This window comes from Trichoderma camerunense (genome assembly GCF_050948025.1).
Source record: "Trichoderma camerunense strain CBS 138272 chromosome Unknown V8C40scaffold_8, whole genome shotgun sequence".
NCBI lineage: Eukaryota > Fungi > Ascomycota > Sordariomycetes > Hypocreales > Hypocreaceae > Trichoderma > Trichoderma camerunense.
This window is the reverse complement of record NW_028145362.1, coordinates 1,647,659-1,666,532: the sequence shown is the minus strand read 5'-3', so window position 1 is coordinate 1,666,532 and position 18,874 is coordinate 1,647,659. Positions and strand designations below refer to the sequence as shown.

At 45.3% G+C, this 18,874-nt stretch overlaps 6 protein-coding genes across 6 annotated transcripts; 3 read left to right on the top strand and 3 right to left on the bottom strand.

The window, feature by feature from the left end:
* Positions 1 to 966: 966 nt before the first annotated feature.
* On the bottom strand, positions 967 to 1,781 carry V8C40DRAFT_287368 (class I SAM-dependent methyltransferase; the record flags this gene model as incomplete). The annotated part of the gene is made up of 2 exons (XM_083222713.1): positions 967 to 1,037; positions 1,088 to 1,781. 2 exons carry the CDS (start codon positions 1,779 to 1,781, stop codon positions 967 to 969), a joined length of 765 nt encoding a protein of 254 aa, XP_083073945.1.
* Positions 1,782 to 2,946: 1,165 nt separating this feature from the next.
* V8C40DRAFT_287366 (cytochrome P450) lies at positions 2,947 to 5,128 on the bottom strand (the record flags this gene model as incomplete). Its single annotated transcript, XM_083222712.1, has 7 exons — positions 2,947 to 3,567; positions 3,664 to 3,693; positions 3,747 to 3,898; positions 4,033 to 4,160; positions 4,231 to 4,365; positions 4,433 to 4,624; positions 4,690 to 5,128. 7 exons carry the CDS (start codon positions 5,126 to 5,128, stop codon positions 3,027 to 3,029), a joined length of 1,617 nt encoding a protein of 538 aa, XP_083073944.1. The 3' UTR covers positions 2,947 to 3,026.
* A 736-nt stretch (positions 5,129 to 5,864) lies between these two features.
* On the top strand, positions 5,865 to 7,665 carry V8C40DRAFT_244729 (uncharacterized protein). The gene is made up of 6 exons (XM_083215726.1): positions 5,865 to 6,109; positions 6,175 to 6,233; positions 6,328 to 6,382; positions 6,444 to 6,685; positions 6,741 to 6,765; positions 6,873 to 7,665. The coding sequence occupies exons 1-6, from the start codon at positions 5,870 to 5,872 to the stop codon at positions 7,353 to 7,355; spliced, it is 1,104 nt and encodes a 367-aa protein (XP_083073943.1). The 5' UTR covers positions 5,865 to 5,869; the 3' UTR covers positions 7,356 to 7,665.
* Positions 7,666 to 10,466: 2,801 nt separating this feature from the next.
* Positions 10,467 to 12,775, top strand: V8C40DRAFT_287362 (uncharacterized protein; the record flags this gene model as incomplete). The annotated part of the gene is made up of 2 exons (XM_083222711.1): positions 10,467 to 10,550; positions 10,636 to 12,775. The coding sequence occupies 2 exons, from the start codon at positions 10,467 to 10,469 to the stop codon at positions 12,397 to 12,399; spliced, it is 1,848 nt and encodes a 615-aa protein (XP_083073942.1). The 3' UTR covers positions 12,400 to 12,775.
* Positions 12,403 to 14,148, bottom strand: V8C40DRAFT_244718 (uncharacterized protein). Its single transcript, XM_083215725.1, has 5 exons — positions 13,826 to 14,148; positions 13,737 to 13,773; positions 13,389 to 13,680; positions 13,185 to 13,337; positions 12,403 to 13,135 (listed from the first exon to the last, which is right to left on the bottom strand). The coding sequence occupies exons 1-5, from the start codon at positions 14,009 to 14,011 to the stop codon at positions 12,691 to 12,693; spliced, it is 1,113 nt and encodes a 370-aa protein (XP_083073941.1). The 5' UTR covers positions 14,012 to 14,148; the 3' UTR covers positions 12,403 to 12,690.
* A 2,532-nt stretch (positions 14,149 to 16,680) lies between these two features.
* On the top strand, positions 16,681 to 18,757 carry V8C40DRAFT_219094 (major facilitator superfamily domain-containing protein). Its single transcript, XM_083212202.1, has 6 exons — positions 16,681 to 17,097; positions 17,154 to 17,185; positions 17,242 to 17,311; positions 17,359 to 17,827; positions 17,884 to 18,574; positions 18,649 to 18,757. The coding sequence occupies exons 1-5, from the start codon at positions 16,824 to 16,826 to the stop codon at positions 18,521 to 18,523; spliced, it is 1,485 nt and encodes a 494-aa protein (XP_083073940.1). The 5' UTR covers positions 16,681 to 16,823; the 3' UTR covers positions 18,524 to 18,574; positions 18,649 to 18,757.
* Positions 18,758 to 18,874: the final 117 nt, after the last annotated feature.

Sequence of the window (18,874 nt, the reverse complement as noted above, 5' to 3'; positions counted from 1 at the left end):
CTGTCACTGAATCGGTCGACAATCCACATCCTCTCCGATTGTCCCTCTCAGCATTGACAAACCCACATTGTGCCCCGAAAAAAATAGTTGGACTTACAACATGCCGCGCGTTTAACTGTAAGAATGTGGGACGCTTTCATAAGCGTTTCTTCAGGGGTATTGGTACCTATTGTGGCTCGGAAATTAACTGCTCAATAAGACGACGTAGATGCATTCTAAGTCATATGCAACGAAAGTATTCGTTCAATTAAAACACTCAGTACCATCGCAGTATGCTATTTTCATGTCGTGATACATATAGTAGCAAGTTGAGAATATCATTTCACCAAAAAATAATTTGGATGAATACAAATCTGCACATCTTACTTTTCGCGCCATCCGACTACTACTCCAAACCCAGTATACAGTGGGGCTGTGCTTGCTATCCTTGGAAAGGTAGTTTACATCTCTCTACAGTCGGTAGGGCGCCTGATATTATCCTTGCAACCGTTCACTATTGTCATGATAATTTCACAGCATCTAGATTATGCAGTAGAAGCTTTTGTAACTTCAAATTGATCGTTAAAACTATGCTACTTCCCATGATATTAGAATAATGCCTTCATCATGATCGTTGCGATATAACCGGGCTCTAGCAATTATGTCCTCTCTGGTCCGCATCAATATGGTAACATGCAGAGCATCCTATCTCACTTCATTCTGACCAAGAATACCGCCACCAATTTTCTCGATTGAGCTATGCATATGTTTTTGGAGTAAATAAAAACACAAAAGGCCGTATCTATTCAGCTCCTGCTATAAAATGCTGATCAAATCAAACATATAGTGAGTGTCCACGTGCGTAGTATTTTTCTTAAGCCAATCCTATGCCTAACCTCCATTCATTTCGCAATGTATTCAACACTACGGGCTTCGAGTGTTGACGTGTTCCGTCCCAGCAATTGAATCTCTCGAGATTCCTTAGTTCTACCTTTCGTAATTGACATTCAGTCTTTCCAAACTAACAATATCCCGCAATGAGGGTTTGCCACTCTCACCTGCCATTCATCAGCTGTCAAACCAAACTGCTCTCTCTTGTCCTCTCTACCTAATGTCTCTCTTCTCCACTCCAGTTTGCCTTTCATGCCACCGAGCCTTGCGGCTTCTTCATACAAACTCTTTTTCATGTGCCAAGTCATAAAGTCCACCCCATCGTTACTTAAGAAAACCCGTAACCTCCAACCGTCACCTGAGTCTAACTCATCTAAATATTCGTTGCGCGGGAAGAATCGATTCAGGGAAGCATTTTTGTAATCCTCTGCTCGTTTTGCTAGGTCATCCGTTGGGTGCGGAACAACTCCCACAAAGACACCACCTGATTTGAGATTGAGGGAGATACTCTCAAACATAGCTATTAGTTTCTCTTTGCTCGGAGCATAGTTGAGAAACCAGGCGCCAAAAGCCAAATCAAAATGCCCGTAACCACCATCGGGGGCGAATGATGTCGACATTGTACCATCTCCGACTACAAATCGCGCATTTCCGGAAGCAACTTGTGATGGTAATCGATTTGTCGCACTTTCCAGCATCGCGGGCGAGATATCCATGCCAGTCACATATTCAGCACCCCAAGTAAGAATGTGTGATGAATAGAATCCTGTACCGCATGCAAATTCAATAACAGATGTACCTGGCTTAAGCAATGGTTTGATGGCCATGTATACATTGTACTTTTCAACAGCTCTATAAGGAAGGTTTTCAACAACGTTATACGATGCTCCGATGAGATCGTATTGGGACATGATTAGGTTATTTGTGCTTGCAGTTCTCAAATACAGTTCAGAAATGCGATCAAAAGTTTGATGCGACGAGCAAGAAATTTTCTGAAACAGGGCCTGTGTCAGTTAATAAAGGGAGCAAACGATAAACTTTTAAACTGGCATAAGCATTGTAAGCGTCGAGTACATCATTACATACATGGCGCTTTTAGCATGCATTAGTACCTTAGGTATGAAGTCGAAAGTAACCTGAAAATGTTTATTTTAACCAGATAAGCTTGAAATACCAATACTTAATATTGAGTACATGTATCGTACTCAGCAAAGCTTTCGTTTTCTACGTAGTATGTACATAACTAAATTTGCGTCACTCAATCAAGCGTGCAGTAATATTAATTTGCCGTATGTCTTTGTGTATACTCCTAGAATACTATAAAAACTTCAATAATGACAAAATCGGCACCAATGATGCAGATATATGTATAATATTGATCTGATATGATAATAATAATGCGACTGTCAGGTCGTAGGCTCAGGTAGATGAAGTTGGAGGAAAATGCATGACTAGCCCGCCCTGCCCCCCCTCCCGACTGCCCCTATAAGATAAGACGGTGACCAAGCATGTTAAGAATACCGATGCAAAATGAGGAAGAGTGATTATATATTACACAGCGTCCAAGTTTCCAGTCATATTAAAGGAGATACCAGTGGTCGGGTTCGAGGTATTATCATGGCCGGGAGGCTTGGAAATATTAGTTTAAAGTAGAAAGAACGCTAACATCCCGTCATGACACATTTTTCTCATCGACTTAAGGCACACCTGATGCTTTGGAAGGAGGAGGAAAAGATTATTAATACCCTCACTACTGGAAACAGGGACTAACAACTTCGGAAGCATTGGTACATGTACTTCATGTACAAGGTCTGTTTCGAAGCCTGCAAATGTATTATTAAATGCACCCGACAACACGCGGCGATGCCCAAATGACTGTTGGGTAGCGACATTAGCCGACGCTTTATGGAAATATACTACTGCTGCGGCTAGTAGCGCAGAATCATGCAAAAGTAATACCACCAGAAAGGTACATTACAACAATCCGGCACCATGAGACAAATACCAGTAATAAACCAGGCCATAATACAATTGTCCCAAAGGCCTGTGCAAATCGGTTCAAAGACTCTTTTATCAGGTGAAATGATCCAATCCATCTCTAATCTCGTCAATAATATCTGAGTTGTTTCCAAAACCGGGGCCGGGGGTCGTCGCATTTATAAAGGCGTAAAGATAAGATGCAACGGCGGAAGGGTCAACGTAAACGTATCCATGACTCCACTGTCGAAGCTTTTGCTAACATCTGCATGAGCGAAGGATATACTGTAACGGAGTGCAATGTGGCTAAGAGCCATGCGAAGCTCCATCATAGCTAGATTTCTACCGGGACATGCCCATTGTCCTCTTGTAAACGGAATCCAAGGGGACTTTTCCGTGGACAGATTCTCCCATCTCTCGGGTTTGAAAGCTTCGGCGTCTGACCAAAAACGTGCGTCACGTTGTATTGTGTATGTTGGAACGGCGATAACTGTACCTCCAGGGATGAAGTCGTCGCCAATCATAAGGCCTTGTGGGGGCGTGACACGAGGCAAGCCGCCTGGGACGGAGGGCTTTAGCCTTAATGTCTCCTGAATGACGTAGTCCAGATATGGGATATTTTTATCATATGTCCAATCATTGATGCCTCCAGGGAATTCTTCTTTAATCGCCGCTTGAAGACGTTGATAGCTATTCGGGTTGCTGGCGAGATAATAGAGCCTGAGAAGCCCCTCCTGTTAATACAATATTCCACATACCATAAAATGCATATAGAAGAAGGAATTTGGAGAAAAAGTTGCCTGAAGTCATACTTACGCATTTGAAAGAGCGGCGCTGGTTGTGTCACTGCAATATTTAGTCAGTGCGATATCCGGTTCTAAAGAGACATGTTTACCTACCTTCCAGCTATAATCAAGAGGCGAGCGTCTTCTTGAATTGCTATTTCGCCAGGTGGGGCAGAAGAATCGCCTTCGTTGAGGACTTTCAACAGCCAGGATATTATATCTCGCGGATCTTGATCCTTCAACGCAGCAGCTTCACTGGCAACAATCTTGCTCGTCTAGTTAGTCTCCTTACATTTTGAGAAGGTTCAAGGACTGCGGTAAATCTTACCTCACGTTTTTTTTGAAGTTCCCGATGGCACCATGAAGTAAATCAAGAAAAGCTTGCTGCTGCACCAGGCACCTTAGATATCATGGACAGTAGCCACGGTACTGTGCCGAGAACACCAATTGCCAGCATGCTCTCATGAACGCCCTTGATGGCGAGATGCTCACTTTCCAGCTCTAGCATATGAAAATCTTTGGAAAATCCTGGCAACATGATGTGAGTTCAGGCTCTTTGAAACATAACCGTATCAAAATATTCTCAAACTTCACGCACCGATATCACCCATCACGTCGAAGCCAAAAAACATAGCGTATTCCGTCATGTCAATTGGGCGGCCACAATGATTAGCAATTTTTGATAGCAGAAGATCTACTTTAGCCTGTATTCGCGGTGCATAAACAGCCAGAGCTTTTCACAGTTAGCGTGATGCCACATGAGTTGCTCTTATGAAGAGCTAGGAAGATTCCATTCATACCTCGGAAACTCAGACCTCTTTCCCAGACCTTCTTGCGAAGCTTATGTACTTTGAGAACTCGAGTGGAATTTAGGGAAATTTTGGTAACATCGTTTGACACCTGTGCATACCATGGCGATCTTGTTGTTCGTGTAGGGGGTTCATAAATAACACTGATAGCAGACGGGCGATTGATGGAAAGCTCGCGCGGGCCTTTGTTTTTCGAAGTATAAAGCTTAGTTTTTGACTATTCATATGGATATAAGCAGATGCCTTACCAACTCGAACTATGTCTCCATATTTCTTATGGAGGCTTCGAATATCTTCAAATGCTTTAACGTTCTTAGCAGCATTATTCATGGCATAAAATCGGGAAATTTTAGCCAAGAATGGACCTGGAAAGCGATTGAGTGGATGAAGGAATGCTCTATACATGAAGATGCTAATCGCGGCACCAGAGCTGTATGCAGTTGCGATAAGTGAGACACGACACAGAGCCAGCATAACTCCATAGCCAGCAAGTTGTATGTAGGCGATGACAAAGATGAACACTGAACCAAGAAAGATAAAAAGGATCTGCCAAGCATAGCCATCAATCTCAAAGGGCCGAAAGATTAAATGATGGGAAGCGACACCGGCTAGTAGTGAAACCAGTGCTGATAGCTCCCATGAAGCTTGTAATGCCGTACTAAAAGCATCGTAAAATGCTCGAGTCATCCTAAATGCTGGTTATTATAGGTTTGGACCTCGACAGAAGGGGAAAATAAGACACTGTGAAGGTGCGAAATGTGTAGAGAAGGACTTTGGAGTGTAATGCAGAAATGACTTGTCCTTAGCTGCAAGAAGTGCTGTGAACGGTTGAATCATAAACTTGCCTAAAAGGCTACCTTTGCCAGGAGAATCTTTAGCCAGGAAATTCTTGTACCCTGTGGAGCAGGCACAGGGGTCGAATCTTGGAGACCAACTGCGTGAGGGAGTAGCATCCGTGTAAGTTAATTATGAGATACGGATTACGTACTTGTATGCTACTGGTAGAGCTGTATCAGACAAATTGACAATGGTGTGTAGTGAAGACGATACCCCGTTTATAAACTTTGGGGTAACTTCAGTGTTCAATCTGGGGTGGAGGCTGTTGGCTTTGATGATGATAAACAGCCAACGAATATTATGGAGTAAATGCAACCACATTCTCCCCATGAGAATCTGACAGGTCAACAATTATGGGTATGATTCCGCAAAATATCAGGTCGACCAATCCTTACTTGAGTAAACCATGCATATATGACTCCTACGGAGGTTTGTACTAGCATGGGACGGGGAAGCGGAAATAAGCGAACCAATGCCCAAATTGTACTGTGTGCTGCAGATCAATTCCAAGATGTGCTTCCAGCTATCCTTGTGTGTAATATTAGTTATGATGGTTATTGTTTAAGGGACTCGCGAAATGTAAACTGTTGAATGTTCCATACAAGTCGCCACTTTCTCTTCTCTTCCTTAAAGTTCGCGGCAAGGCATTCCAATCCCTATACCAATGTATACTATCGTAAGACAAAGATAGAGGACCTCCGCCCACTTTCATATATTATCATCTCGCTGCTCTATATCCTCGCCATGATTACCATCGTTATGCGAATATGGGTTCGAGGTTATTCCATGAAGTCCTTTGGCTGGGACGACTGGGCCATGGCGTCTTTATTGGTTCGTACAAATCTTCACAGCTATCTGAGGTTGGCAACTTACACCATAAGGTTTCATGACCTCAGATCTTCTTTTCTTTCCAACAAGCTCTCCTGTATTTCTTTCTCGAATTTGGTGCCGGGATGTAAGTGGCATAGACTTATCTTCCCTCTCAGTTTGGAGAAATTGTTATGGTTCAATGGGATGTAGGGAGTGACGCTAAGAATATTACCTCGCAGGCATATCACACAAGTCATGCAAGATCATCCCGAGTGGATGACGATACTTCTCAAGGTAGATACTTCTTTGTGCGACGAAATATGAGCTGCTATATCAACTCCGTCATAACTTCTAGGGCCTGCTGCTTGAAGAATATTGGTACGTCTTCATGCAATTTGCTGTCAAGATGTGCTTTCTTCTATTCTTCTTTCGGCTATCCGAAACGCAGCTATTTTTGCAATTTCTTTGGGCCATAATTGGATTCCATATGCTGTCTACGATAGCAATTTGGCTTCTTTATTCATTACAGTGCCGTCCTTTGAAGGCCTTCTATGCCCCAGAATTATATCCAGACGCCAAATGCCTGAGTACTACCATGTTTGTACCACGACTGCTTGATACCTGGGCATCGATGTTAACGCAAGTCCAACAGAACATATTTCGTTCCTTATTCTCTCGTATGTAGATCTGAAAGCTGCCTGCAGCCATCATATCAGTCAAGTCCAACGCGAATGATTGGTATACCATTTTGAAGGGATATAGCTGACGGAAATTGAACGACTAGAATTTGTTTGTCGATGTTTGCATACTATTTCTCCCGCTCCCGACTATTTGGACATTGCAAATGTCCCTAAAAAGACGAGTCGCTGTACTTGTTGTACTGACAACGGGTGGCTCTGCTGTCCTTATCGGTGGTCTACGTGCAATTATTCTGATTGAGTTCTCAAAATCTCCCGATTTTACATACTCTTTAGGGAAAATGGTCATCATTAGCAGTGCTGAGATGTCCATTGGAATCATTGCCGCCAATATGCCCGCTCTGAAAGCTTTCTGGAGCTGCTGGCGACAAAATAGGTTGGGAGTCGGCAAAGCCACTGATCTCACTGGTAGCAACAGTGCTGCCGTCGACAACTCAAAGGCAGCGTATAAAGGTGCAATCGAAATGAATTCGAACGGAACGTCAGCCAAAAATGATACGAAGACCAATAAGAGTTATACCGATGGTTTACTACCAACGGAGAGCGAGGAACAACTGTGCGAGAATTGACCGGTCCTGCAAGGGCAATTGTCTTTTCAATATATTGGTCATTGCAAAACTCGCACAACAGCCTGTTCAGTAATACTTATTGATGAGACACGAAACTTTTACATTGGCAAGCTAGGACAATCTCGTGGAGACGGCAATGTCATCATCACGGTTCGTCAAGGGTGGTAATCTACGTAGGACACCATCATAAGAAGCAGAAGGCTGTAATTGCTACCAATTCACTGAAAGAAGCCGAGAAATGTAATAGATGAAAATGATGCTTCATCAAGCAGCATTGTTGTTCAGGCAGATTTAGTGGCGTATGTGTGGTGTGTTGGTTTTATCGCATTAAATTGGGATTAAGTACCGTGAGCCGCAACATTTCCACAACCAATTATGTTTGCGAATGAACTTTCTAAACTAAATTTCACTCCATTATTTGGGATTCGAATAAATACATAGTCATCAAGGAGGAAATATTAGCCTCCAAAAAGAGTTATCCGACAGCGCAATACCCTGATGAACATGGAATTACGGACAGTGGTTAATACTCCACGTGCTTGCACAGTCGAGTACTTATACAAAGCTCAATAGACTCAAAGCATCACAAATGGGGAATGAGATACGCGAGGTGATTATTGCTTCTGTGAACTAATATTCGGGGGGTGATGTGGATATATATTGTGTAGCCAACCACAGCAAGTCTTCCGGTAGCCTATCTAAATCCTGAACTGAAAGGCTTGATGGCAGATTTTGTTGAGTAATAATCTCGCAGCATCAATACCACAAGCGTCGGCTAAGAATGTCAAAATATGCCAGATACATAGCATTCTATAGTAGCGACCATAGCAGCGACCAAGTCAAAATTCCAAGAGGAGAATTGTGACATGACTTTACAAATTGTTGGAATGATTCAGCTGCCGTGAGACGCGGCAAACCCCTTCCAGGCCTGTTACACGGCTACAAAGCTATAATTAAATTTAGAGGGAAAGAGATGTAATAAAAGAAATGTTCTTCGGCGTAAATTTCTCTTTGTCGTACAGGGTGATGTTGGTAAGTGCTCCGTACTCCGTTCTTAATAGCCAACTAGTATTCCTTTGGTCAAATGAACACCAGTTATCTACCTGTTTATGGTTATGCATAAATTACGTGCTGATACATAATTGGAGATAATCAACAATCTCAACGCCACAAAAGGTAAATATTTATGCTGGCGTCTGGAAGCATATTAAGGAACCATCGAAAACGCTCTTTTAGTACAAATCTACACTAGCATACACTGTGTTGTTTGTCACTTTTGCCTCAATTGCACTCTTGTGTCTGAATTCCTGCGTTTATTTGCAATGAATTTATCGTGGGCGTTATCCGAAAGCCCCAATCAATACGAATTTGACATATCATAGTCATGCTAAGAAATACTCGTATTTTATGCCTAGAACATTGCAGTGACATAAATTTTCCTGGCTGCCTGTCAACTTCCCAGTTTGGGGGCCTGTATTCCGTATGCCCTGGCGGACTTTTGCAAAATGCGACGCTGAACCAACAACATGAGCACCTTGGGTCGTATCCACTAACTAATATGGCAAAGGGCGGTCCGAGAACACTAGCTCAAATTTGGGGGGGAAGCCCGAAACCGTCGTCGTTGTGTGTTGTTCTAGACAAATGAAGTTTCCTACTACGTGAACCTTTTTTGCTAATGCTGTTCTTGCGGCAGGCATATTTACATTCATTTGAATTGGTCTTGCTACCAAAACGACTCATAATGAAGGATCTCATTTGATACCTCGGCGTGTTTGCCCTTCCGGCGTTACCGGCTCCTCCACAAATGCTGACATTTTTAGCGCAGTAGCTTACTTTTACGACCTCAAACCCCTCATAGCTTACTGTGGACCTAATTGAGGTTGCCATAATGGGAATAGTACTGGATCTACTCCGTAGGCAGGCTTGCATAACTGTGCCTACCGTACGCCTGCATAACAACATCACAATCTCGACTTATCAAGATTGCGTGGCCAGCAATGGTTATGGAATAAGCACAAAGTCCAGACGTAATATACAACGAGACTCGAGTGAACCATGTTTATGAATGATGTGATGTTCTAAGGTCTTTTTTAGCTAACTTGGAGTGAAAGTGGAATAACGGAGAACAACATACAGAGAAAACTTGAAAAGCCTTGCGGGGAAATTGCAAACCCACAAGGACATGTGATTCTATGCCAACCAAATTGACGTGTAATTCATTATCACCCAGCAGTGAACGTGCTTCCATTTATAACTTTGGTAATACTAGTTGCCAGCTTGATCGTCAAGGTACAAATCGTCTGTTCCGCGCATTTGACCCTTCGTCGTGATCTATTCAGGGTTTGCGAATAGATATATCATAATACGACATTAAACTTTAACTCGATCTTGCAGGTACGTCACGCGCTGTGAATTCTCTGCGTCTAAAGGAAACTGACAGTGAAAATAATGTTATTCATAGGGCTAAACATCGTCAAATAAGATTCATGGCATGATTAAAACCATGTTGTAACCTAGATATAAGCGCCGATGCCGCTAATCTTATCCGCTGTTGCTAAAATATCGCAGAGCTGTTTTTTTACCATCTAGTCACGATGATTGTGGCGGTGGGACACCTACATTTTGAAATAAAGTTGAGAATAACCATGCACAGAGAATTTATGAAAGATATTATATCGGCTGGAGTACTGCAGCAGAATAGAAGAGTTTTCAGGGTAGCACATCAAATGGCACAGTGACTCGCAACGCCTATCTTGTATGCTGCTTCTGGTTCTTGGATGAAGTTGACTGCGAGATGACAAGTTTACCAGTAAGCATGCAGAGTGCCCTTGCGCGTGCGCAAACTAACATACCGTGTATTATGCTCATAATAAATCAGTCGAGTAAGCAGTTTCCTTGATACTGGTGATATTGCATTGAACAGGGCGTTAATTTTCTCATCGCAAGTAAAATCCGAGTGCCTCAAATGACAGCTATAGTTTTGAGGCGAGTCAGGTGTATAAATTATTGTAAGATCTGCCGTTGCGGAGAGACTATAAAGTCGTGATCTTCAAGCCTTCATGATCCGCGCAAATATCCAACGTAGTATCTAGGCAGCTGCAATACACTAATATGGTGGTGAAAGCTGTATATTTTGCCACTCTTGCTACGGTGCTAACAGGGTTAGTCCAAAATGTTGATGCAGCATGCAAATGTGTAGGTGACATGGCCCTTCGAGGCGTGTATTTCACAATCCACATGTTGGAAACGAGACTTTTCTAATATGATAAAATCTACGTAGCTATACGGTGACCGTTGCTGGCCGTCTGACCAGGCATGGGCGTCACTGAACAATACAGTGTCTGGAAATCTGATCAGAACCATTCCAGTCGCAGCACCGTGCTACCCTGGGCCTCATCAAGATGCAGAGGCTTGTGCCTTCATTCAGGCGAACTTCCACGACTCAGCATTTCATGCAAAATTTCCAGGCGGCTATGATTTCCCACATGAGTGGTCATGCCATGTTCCGGGACGAAATTCTTCGACATGCTCTCTCGGGGACACTGCTGTATATAGCATCAATGCCACCACACCCGCCGCCATCAGCGCGGGGTTGAAGTTTGCTGCCAGGTATAACATTCGTGTTTCCGTCAAGCAGAGTGGTCATGACCTCCTCGGTCGTTCCAGCGGAAGAGGAGGCCTGCTGATATGGACTCACCATCTGCGAGATGATCCCACCAAGGCATTGGAATTTAGCAAGACGTATGTTCCCACGGAATCATGCGCCGATGTCCAATTAGGCGGTGCTTTCTACTGGGGCGGTAGCGCCGCGCGCATTGGCGGAGGCTTCACCTGGGGAGATGTTTATCCAGCTGCTCACGACAATGGTGTTGTCGTCGTGGGCGGTACCTGTCCCACAGTTGGAATTATCGGTGGATATCTCCAAGGTGGTGGACATGGAGCAGCAATGCATGAATATGGCCTTGGATCTGACCAGGTCCTGGAATTTAACGTCGTTCTGGCCGATGGCTCAAAGGTGTTAGCCAGCCCATGCTCCAACCCAGACTTGTTCCAAGCTCTTCGTGGCGGAGGTCCCAGCACATACGGCATCGTCACGAGTGCAACAGTCCGCACATATCCAGAGACCCCCATGGTCGGGCTTATCTTGCAAATTATACCACAAGAGGGCACTGATGACTTGGACGCCTTTCTTGATGCTATCACTACCTGGTATCAACAAATACCCGCTCTTTTGGATGGTGGCGTGCAAGGCTACGCGGGATGGGCGGCATGGGATGGAAAGTCATCCCTGGGGCCACCGTCTCGTATGCTTCAGCAGGCCGCGGGTGTTTTTAACCAAACACTCGAAGAGGTTCAGAGAACAATGGAGCCAATCATGGAGAAGCTAGCAGTATTCAAATCCCGGGGAATTGATGTTTCAATTGATTACCTGACTTTCCCCGACTACTATGCATACTTAACCGGACTGATGCATCATGACGCGGAGGTTGGTGGAGGTATCCTCATGTCTTCTCGCTTGTTCGGGGAGAAGCATTTAGCCAATGTAACGGCGGTACGGCAAATGGTCGAAGCAATTGCCGGTCTACCGGGACAGAATACATCGGCCGTTATTGACATGACTGGCGGTGGTGCCGCGACCAAAGATTTACCACTCTCAGGCGTCAACCCCGTATTCCGCCGAGCGCTGTTAATAAACATTGTCTCGCGCAACTGGGATAGCCTGACACCATATGTAGATATTGCGGCTGCTCAAAAAGATGTCACATACCACAAAGGCAAGGCCCAAGTTGCTTTTGCCCCTGATACTGGTTCATATCTGAACGAAGGCAACTGGCTTGATCCTGACTATCTAACCAACCAGTTCGGGGCTATTTTACCTACCCTTGAAGCCGCGAAGGAGAAATACGATCCTACAGATCTCTTTTATTGCCCTACTTGCGTGGGTTCCCAGCATTGGAAGGAAGAGGAAGATGGTCACTTGTGTACGGTTAAGGGGAGCTGGTGGCCGTTCACTAGGCCTGTAGACTGGGCAGAAGAGTTGTGATTTGGCGTTAAATGTCCGGGTATCCTAGATTCATAGAGGAATTGGAGACTGAATAGAAGATGTTCATAAATATGTATACATGAGGCAGCTGGATAATATACATGTGCGTGTGTAAGTGTGTGTTAAAAAGAAAAACCCCCAAAGAAAGCTCTTCGACTGGAATACAAAATTTCAACTCTACATCTTCTAACTCGTTCAACGTAAGCAGTGAGTTGCTCTATTATGTAGGGAAAAAGAAAAAGATTTATAGCATTCAACTCTCCTGAACCGCAGCATCGACATTAATGACCATCATACTGTGTACTTGTGATCTGGATCTGCATCGTGCGGCCGTTCCTGAAATGTCATGTCGATGCTAACAGTCTTCTTGATGCCCATTATCCTTTCTTCGCTTCCTTCGCTCTTATAGTTTGTCTCCAAGTCGTCCATACCATCATCAAATTCACCACGCCTCTTGGAGCGGTTGGATTGACTGTTCCAATTGTTTGATCGAGCGCCTTCGCCGTGAACACCATCACTTAACTCGTACGAACGGTCATGCTTTGTAGAGCCAAACAGGAAGGGGATGAATCGAGCCAGCGGCATTCTCAGCGAAGGAGCGCAGGCACAAATCACGCCGACTGTGGCTTCCACTTGAGTCCAGATGACTGATGTTCCAGTTGCCCAGGTAAAGTCCAAGATAAAAGTGGCATTGAAGTTGAGACTAATCAACCGTTCGATACTAGTGATGCATACACTGAGAGATGTATTAGAAATGCGAGGCGAGAATTATCTGGAATACTCACAATGCTCCAAGGACAAAGACAGCGATGACACTGAGCTTTGCTCGACGATTCATCTGTAATTTTAAGATTACAGGAATTGGCAAGACGAGAACGACAACGTCCATAAGGGTGTTCCATCCTGACTGGCCGTACCAAAACGCTTTAATGTTGATGCTGGTCCAATATTAGCCGTATATTACCACTAACACGACCAAGATGACTGACCAATGTCCGGGTATAGTCTTGTCCCAAGAGTACTTAACGGGAGTGCATTGAAAGATTGTGGTAAAACTGAGGGCAATCAAGGCGCATCCTATCTGAATGATAAGGATCCAGCAGATAATTCGAAACTTTTTCTGCGGAAAGATGTCGAGATATAAGAAGAGAAACGATAACTTTGTTATTGCGACGGTGTTCTTGACAAAGCACTGAAAAATGAAAAAGTATAGCAACGAGTGGTATCGTTGCTCTGCGTTGAGATAGGGGGCGTGATGTCCAAAGCCCCAGTTCAAAATGGCTGAAATTTTCAGTTAGCAGCAGAACACGATTAATACGGCACGAAACAGTCCTCACCAACTGTTATACAGGCCGTTTGAATGATGTTAAAAATCTGTTTATGAGTTAGCCGCATACAAAAGACATCTGTGCAAACGGCATATTACCAAGCAGATGACAACGCAAACATCGGCCTTGTTCAGCGCGCCGCCGCCATTTTTGATGCACCGCCACCATACACGGAATCCAACAATAACCGTCGCAAGGACGAGTAGAGGTATATTCACGTATATAAAAGTGTATCCATTTTTCGTGTCTGGGCCGTTGGGCACAGTGACTGGTGTTGCCGTCATAATATTGGCTGGATGCGAGAACAATGAAAAGACAAAAGAATGATAATATGATGAGAGGCCAGCAATACCGATCTCAGGTATTGCTACAGCCTATCATACTGGTTCGCTGTTAGGCAAGGGTTCGACGATTGAATCGCACTCGCAGCAATCAATCTGACAGAGCCCACTATCTATAAGGAATCGACGGCGTTGGACAGCGAGACATTGCTCTTCCGCTAAGCTCATCCTTGATCCTGGCTTCACTAGATGAGGTGGACCAAGCTTCGTCCGAATCCGTGGATGTCCCAGCCCCAAGGGGCGCCCTAGCATTGTCCCAAGATACAACAACTCCTACTACGACAGCCTTGTTAGTGGCGGAGATCAGATGTAATCTAACTCAAAACGTACGGTAAGCCATAAAATGGACAGGATGTTTAAGTCCCCAACGCGTGTGAAGTCGTAGACATCTGGTTTAATGCAGAAAGGTTATCTTACATTATGCTGCTGTCCGCAAAACGATATCTCCCATCATACAGCTGCTAATATTATAGCATGAGAAGCATATCGCTGATTGAATTTGTCCATAAATTGTATCTAACTTTACTTGCAGCTGCAGCTGCTGATGTGCTGACTCTGGTCCAACAGCATGTTATACGAGGCAGCATGCTGTGATGTGCAGTAACTGCACTTACAGGCTGCTATTAATGCTAACAAGGGATCTTGTAGGCACAACCCGCTGCCTGGTGTTATCCGGACCGGTGGCTGAAACATCCCCCAGGGGGGGGGTGGGAGTGCGGTGTTCCTCCTGTCCATCGCCCTGGCTGCGAAAAAGGGGCTAACGCATGGTGATATCTCAGCCAATTGTCCTACAGTGGCTTGAATGGTCACTGACCGACATCTGACAGGTCTCGAACACTACTTTATTGGCAATGGTGGCTGAAAAGCTGCAACCAATGTGTAACTCATTCAGGTAGCATTACGAAAGCTGGATTCAGCCGAGGAGACCCTTACAAGGTGAGCCAATATTGAGTATGCCAATATTGAGTATGCACTGTGGTATAACTGCTGTGTTGACCTTAAAAATAAAACACAATTACGTGTATAGTCATTTCTCAGCTGAGAGATCATTGTTAAGATTACGAGAGCCAAAAGATCGGTGCCCATGAGCAAGAATGTGACAGGAACTGGGCTTTGTTCAATAAACCGTCACTACCAGTTGACAAGTCCATGCCTAGCAACAGGAATGTTACAGTCTAATTAGTTAATGTTTATGCCGTTTCATGCTATCAATGTTGTATTGCAGCAGCGGAACGCCGAAACTCCGTACATAATGAGAAACAGCCACAGTAAAAATTATGATTTCTGATGGATTTTGTGCTTCAAAATCCTGAACGCTTTTGTGGCTCTGGCTTGGTATTATTTTTGACAGGAGGTAGACTTGAGTCCAATGGCAATCACAGGACAGGAAAAAGGTTTCAAGACGAGGGTGCTGCTTCAGCCAGAGCGCCTTAGCTAACGAATCCGAAATCCATTGCTACATGAGCTGAAGAATTAGTGGGATGAAAAGATAAATAGAGCCTGAGCTTAACTTATAACGGCATAGAGGAGAGAAATTTCCCATGCGATACGACTCTACGGTATGTGTGTTGGTTGCAAGTGTAGAATTCTGAAGTCCGTCCCTTGCTAGTGTAGACGCGTGTCTGGACCAAACTGCCATGGATGCTTGCTGTATGCAGCACGCCCTTTTCGTCTTGCTCCCCCTGCGATCAAGAAATCCTATGCCGAATGGCCTGATCTCGAACACTTGTTATATTATGCTATCGCCTTTCCTGTTGATTATCACATTCAAGAGAAAGGAGTCTGACTAGGCATGTGCCTACAGGAGTTTATTTGAGCCCATTTCTGCCACGCGCTGTGGTTTACCAACATGTGTGTGGGGACTTCTTTTCCACGTAATCCGGCATTTGGCCAACTCGTACGAGTTCGGAATCCAGGCAAATCCTAAAAATGCCTCTCCAGTGACATAGCGTTACACAGGCTTCGTAATGATGCTAGTATGAGTACTACTGTACGGTAGGCGAGCTGCTACTACTATACCAAAAAGTAATGCCTCCTCCGCACCCCGTTGGTCTCGGTAGATGAGAGGTACAAATAAGATGGTGTGTAGATATTTTGTCAGGCCCCACTCGCGGAAGCAAGGTGGCAGACCAAGATTTCGTGAAGAGGGGTCCTGTTCCAGGGTCCAGGTGACAGGGTCACGGCCGAGAGCCTGTGAGGACACTCCGTGATGCCGCCGGCTTGGAGCTAGGGCCAGACCTTGAATCTTCGCAACATAAACTTCTTTTGTAGCGCTGCGGATTCCCCCACAACGCGCCAGGCAATTTCCTCCCGGCCGTGGTCTCGCACGGGCCGCGTCCACCGGGAATCCCATCCGTTTGTGATTCGACAGGGGCCCCTTGCCCCGGCCTAGTATCCCCATCCGCGACGCAAGCGTGACATTCCAGGAATTCTGTAGCTGAACCAACAACCAAAGATGTGGAGAGAAAGTGAGGTAATCCGCGATGAGTTTGCCGGCTTGGTCGCGTGGATGTGGATGAATCTGGCTCAGCACAGTGTGTGATCACTGGCTGGGGTTGGCCGAAATGGGCTTCTTGCAACGGCGGCTGTAGGAGAAGCTACTGGTACGAGGGGGGTTGGTATCAAAGGTCAAGTCTTCTTTAGGCAGCGCACATTCTGTTCTTCTTCGATTTATTTTCTACAACTACACACCCTGTCAAGACACGGCAGAAGTGTTCCCAACCATACGCAGCAGCAACACACACGGAACGCAATCATGGAATTAGACGCAGAGGTCGCAGCAGAAAAGCCTTTGGGCTTAGTCTCGATGTCACCCTCTGACACAACGACTGCGGATGCAGCAGAGTCCCTCTCCAGTGCCGAGTATCGTAAGCTTATCTGGAAACTCGACGTGCATCTCCTGCCACCACTCTTTGTATTATGGTTCATCTCCTTGATCGACCGCGTCAACATTGGCACGGCGAGGATCCAGGGTCTTGAGAAGGACCTTGGGATGAATCCTTTGACCAACCAGTTCAACATTGCAACGGGTAAGTCTTGCGCCACAAAAGCCGGACATTGTTGTATCTAACTTGTGTTTCCCTAGTTGTCGTTTTCATTGGCCTCATGCTGGCAGAGGTAGTCACGCCCAACCAACCAACATCAATTTATATCTTACTCACAAGCGAGGACAGGTTCCAAGCAACTGGCTGGTCAAAAGATTCACACCGTCTACCGTGCTCTGTGGTGAATGCATAATTCTCGGTAAGTGACACAGTCGATCCGATTGACGAGGTGCTCATATCGGGTAGGGATCTTCACAATTGTTCAAGGCCTGCTCAAAAACTTTGGCGGTCTCGTTGCTATACGGCTTATCATTGGCATCTTAGAAGCGGGACTGATCCCTGGATCCATCTTCTTGCTGTCAGCATACTACCCAAGATACGAGCTGCAATGGCGTGTGAGCATGCTCCATGTGGGCAATGCGCTCTCCAACGCCGTCGGCGGACTGTTGGCCTATGCTGTTGCCAGCATCCATTCATCAAATGGATGGCATGGATGGAGATGGATCTTCGTCATTGAGGGTTCGATCACAATTGCCCTCACATTATTCTGCTGGCCCTTTATGAACAATTGGCCAGCTACAGCGAAGTGGCTCAAGCCGAGCGAGAAGGCCGTCTTGGAAGAACGCATTCGTCTCGACGGCATCATCGGCCGTATGGATGTGTTGGACCGCAAGGCTATCATCCGATGCCTCACAGATTGGAAGATTTATCTCAGGTAGAGTACTTCTGGGGCGGGCTGCATAACATAATTGTGCTAACATAACGCTTCAGTGCTTTCATCATTGTAGGCGTCATCTCGAGCGTTTACTCATGCACTCTGTTTGCCCCAACGATCGTCTCAGTTCTCAAGCCTGGATCCTCTCCGAAGAAAATCCAGTCCCTGGTGATCCCAATCTTCGTTGCAGCGTCAGCCACCACCCTGGCGTGTGCATACATCTCAGACAAATTAAAACACCGCGCCGGCGTCGCCCTGGCAGGCTGTTTTATTGCAATCATTGGCTATATCATTATTCTCAACCAGGAGCACGTTTCGGTAAATGCACGATATGGAGCGTTGTATCTCATCGCTTCTGGTTCCTTCGCGGCCTTGCCTGGAGCTTGGATCCTGCTTTTGAACAACGTTTCAGGATCTTATAAGACAGCCTTTGCCATGGGTATGGAAATTGGTCTGGGCAACGGTGGCGGATTTGTTGCGTCGTTCTCTTTCCAATCCAAAGCGGCCCCTTTCTACTGGACAGGATTCAGGACTACGTTTTCCCTCATGTGCATGGCAATTGGACTAATCTGTGTTTATGTGGCTGGCCTCTGGTACGAGAATCGGCAGAAGCGATTGGGGAAGCGAAACCACCTCCTGGAGGAAGAGGGTGATAATCTGGGAGACGCCCATCCCCATTTCATCTACACATACTAGAGTTGCAAACCATTGGGATCAGTACGAATGGGCTATTTGCCAGTAGGAAATGTTAGACGCCTTCTGAATTGGTGCGATATTTTGTCATTGCTTTTCTAATTATAATCACTTTTACTTCTCTATAGCGAACTCAGAATATATCAACCTTAGAGTGCGGATCAACAGAGGCCCTGAAACGGGTACCACAGTGTCCTCTCCCTTCACAACACTACGAAGATAGGTACTCCCCAGCATAAGCGGCCAACCACTCTTGAATACGGCCAGTCCAGTGACCATAGGTAACTGTGCCATTTAGTGCATGGTCAGCCATGCTAGATGAGCATACAGGGGTCAGTTTGCCGATTCAACCCT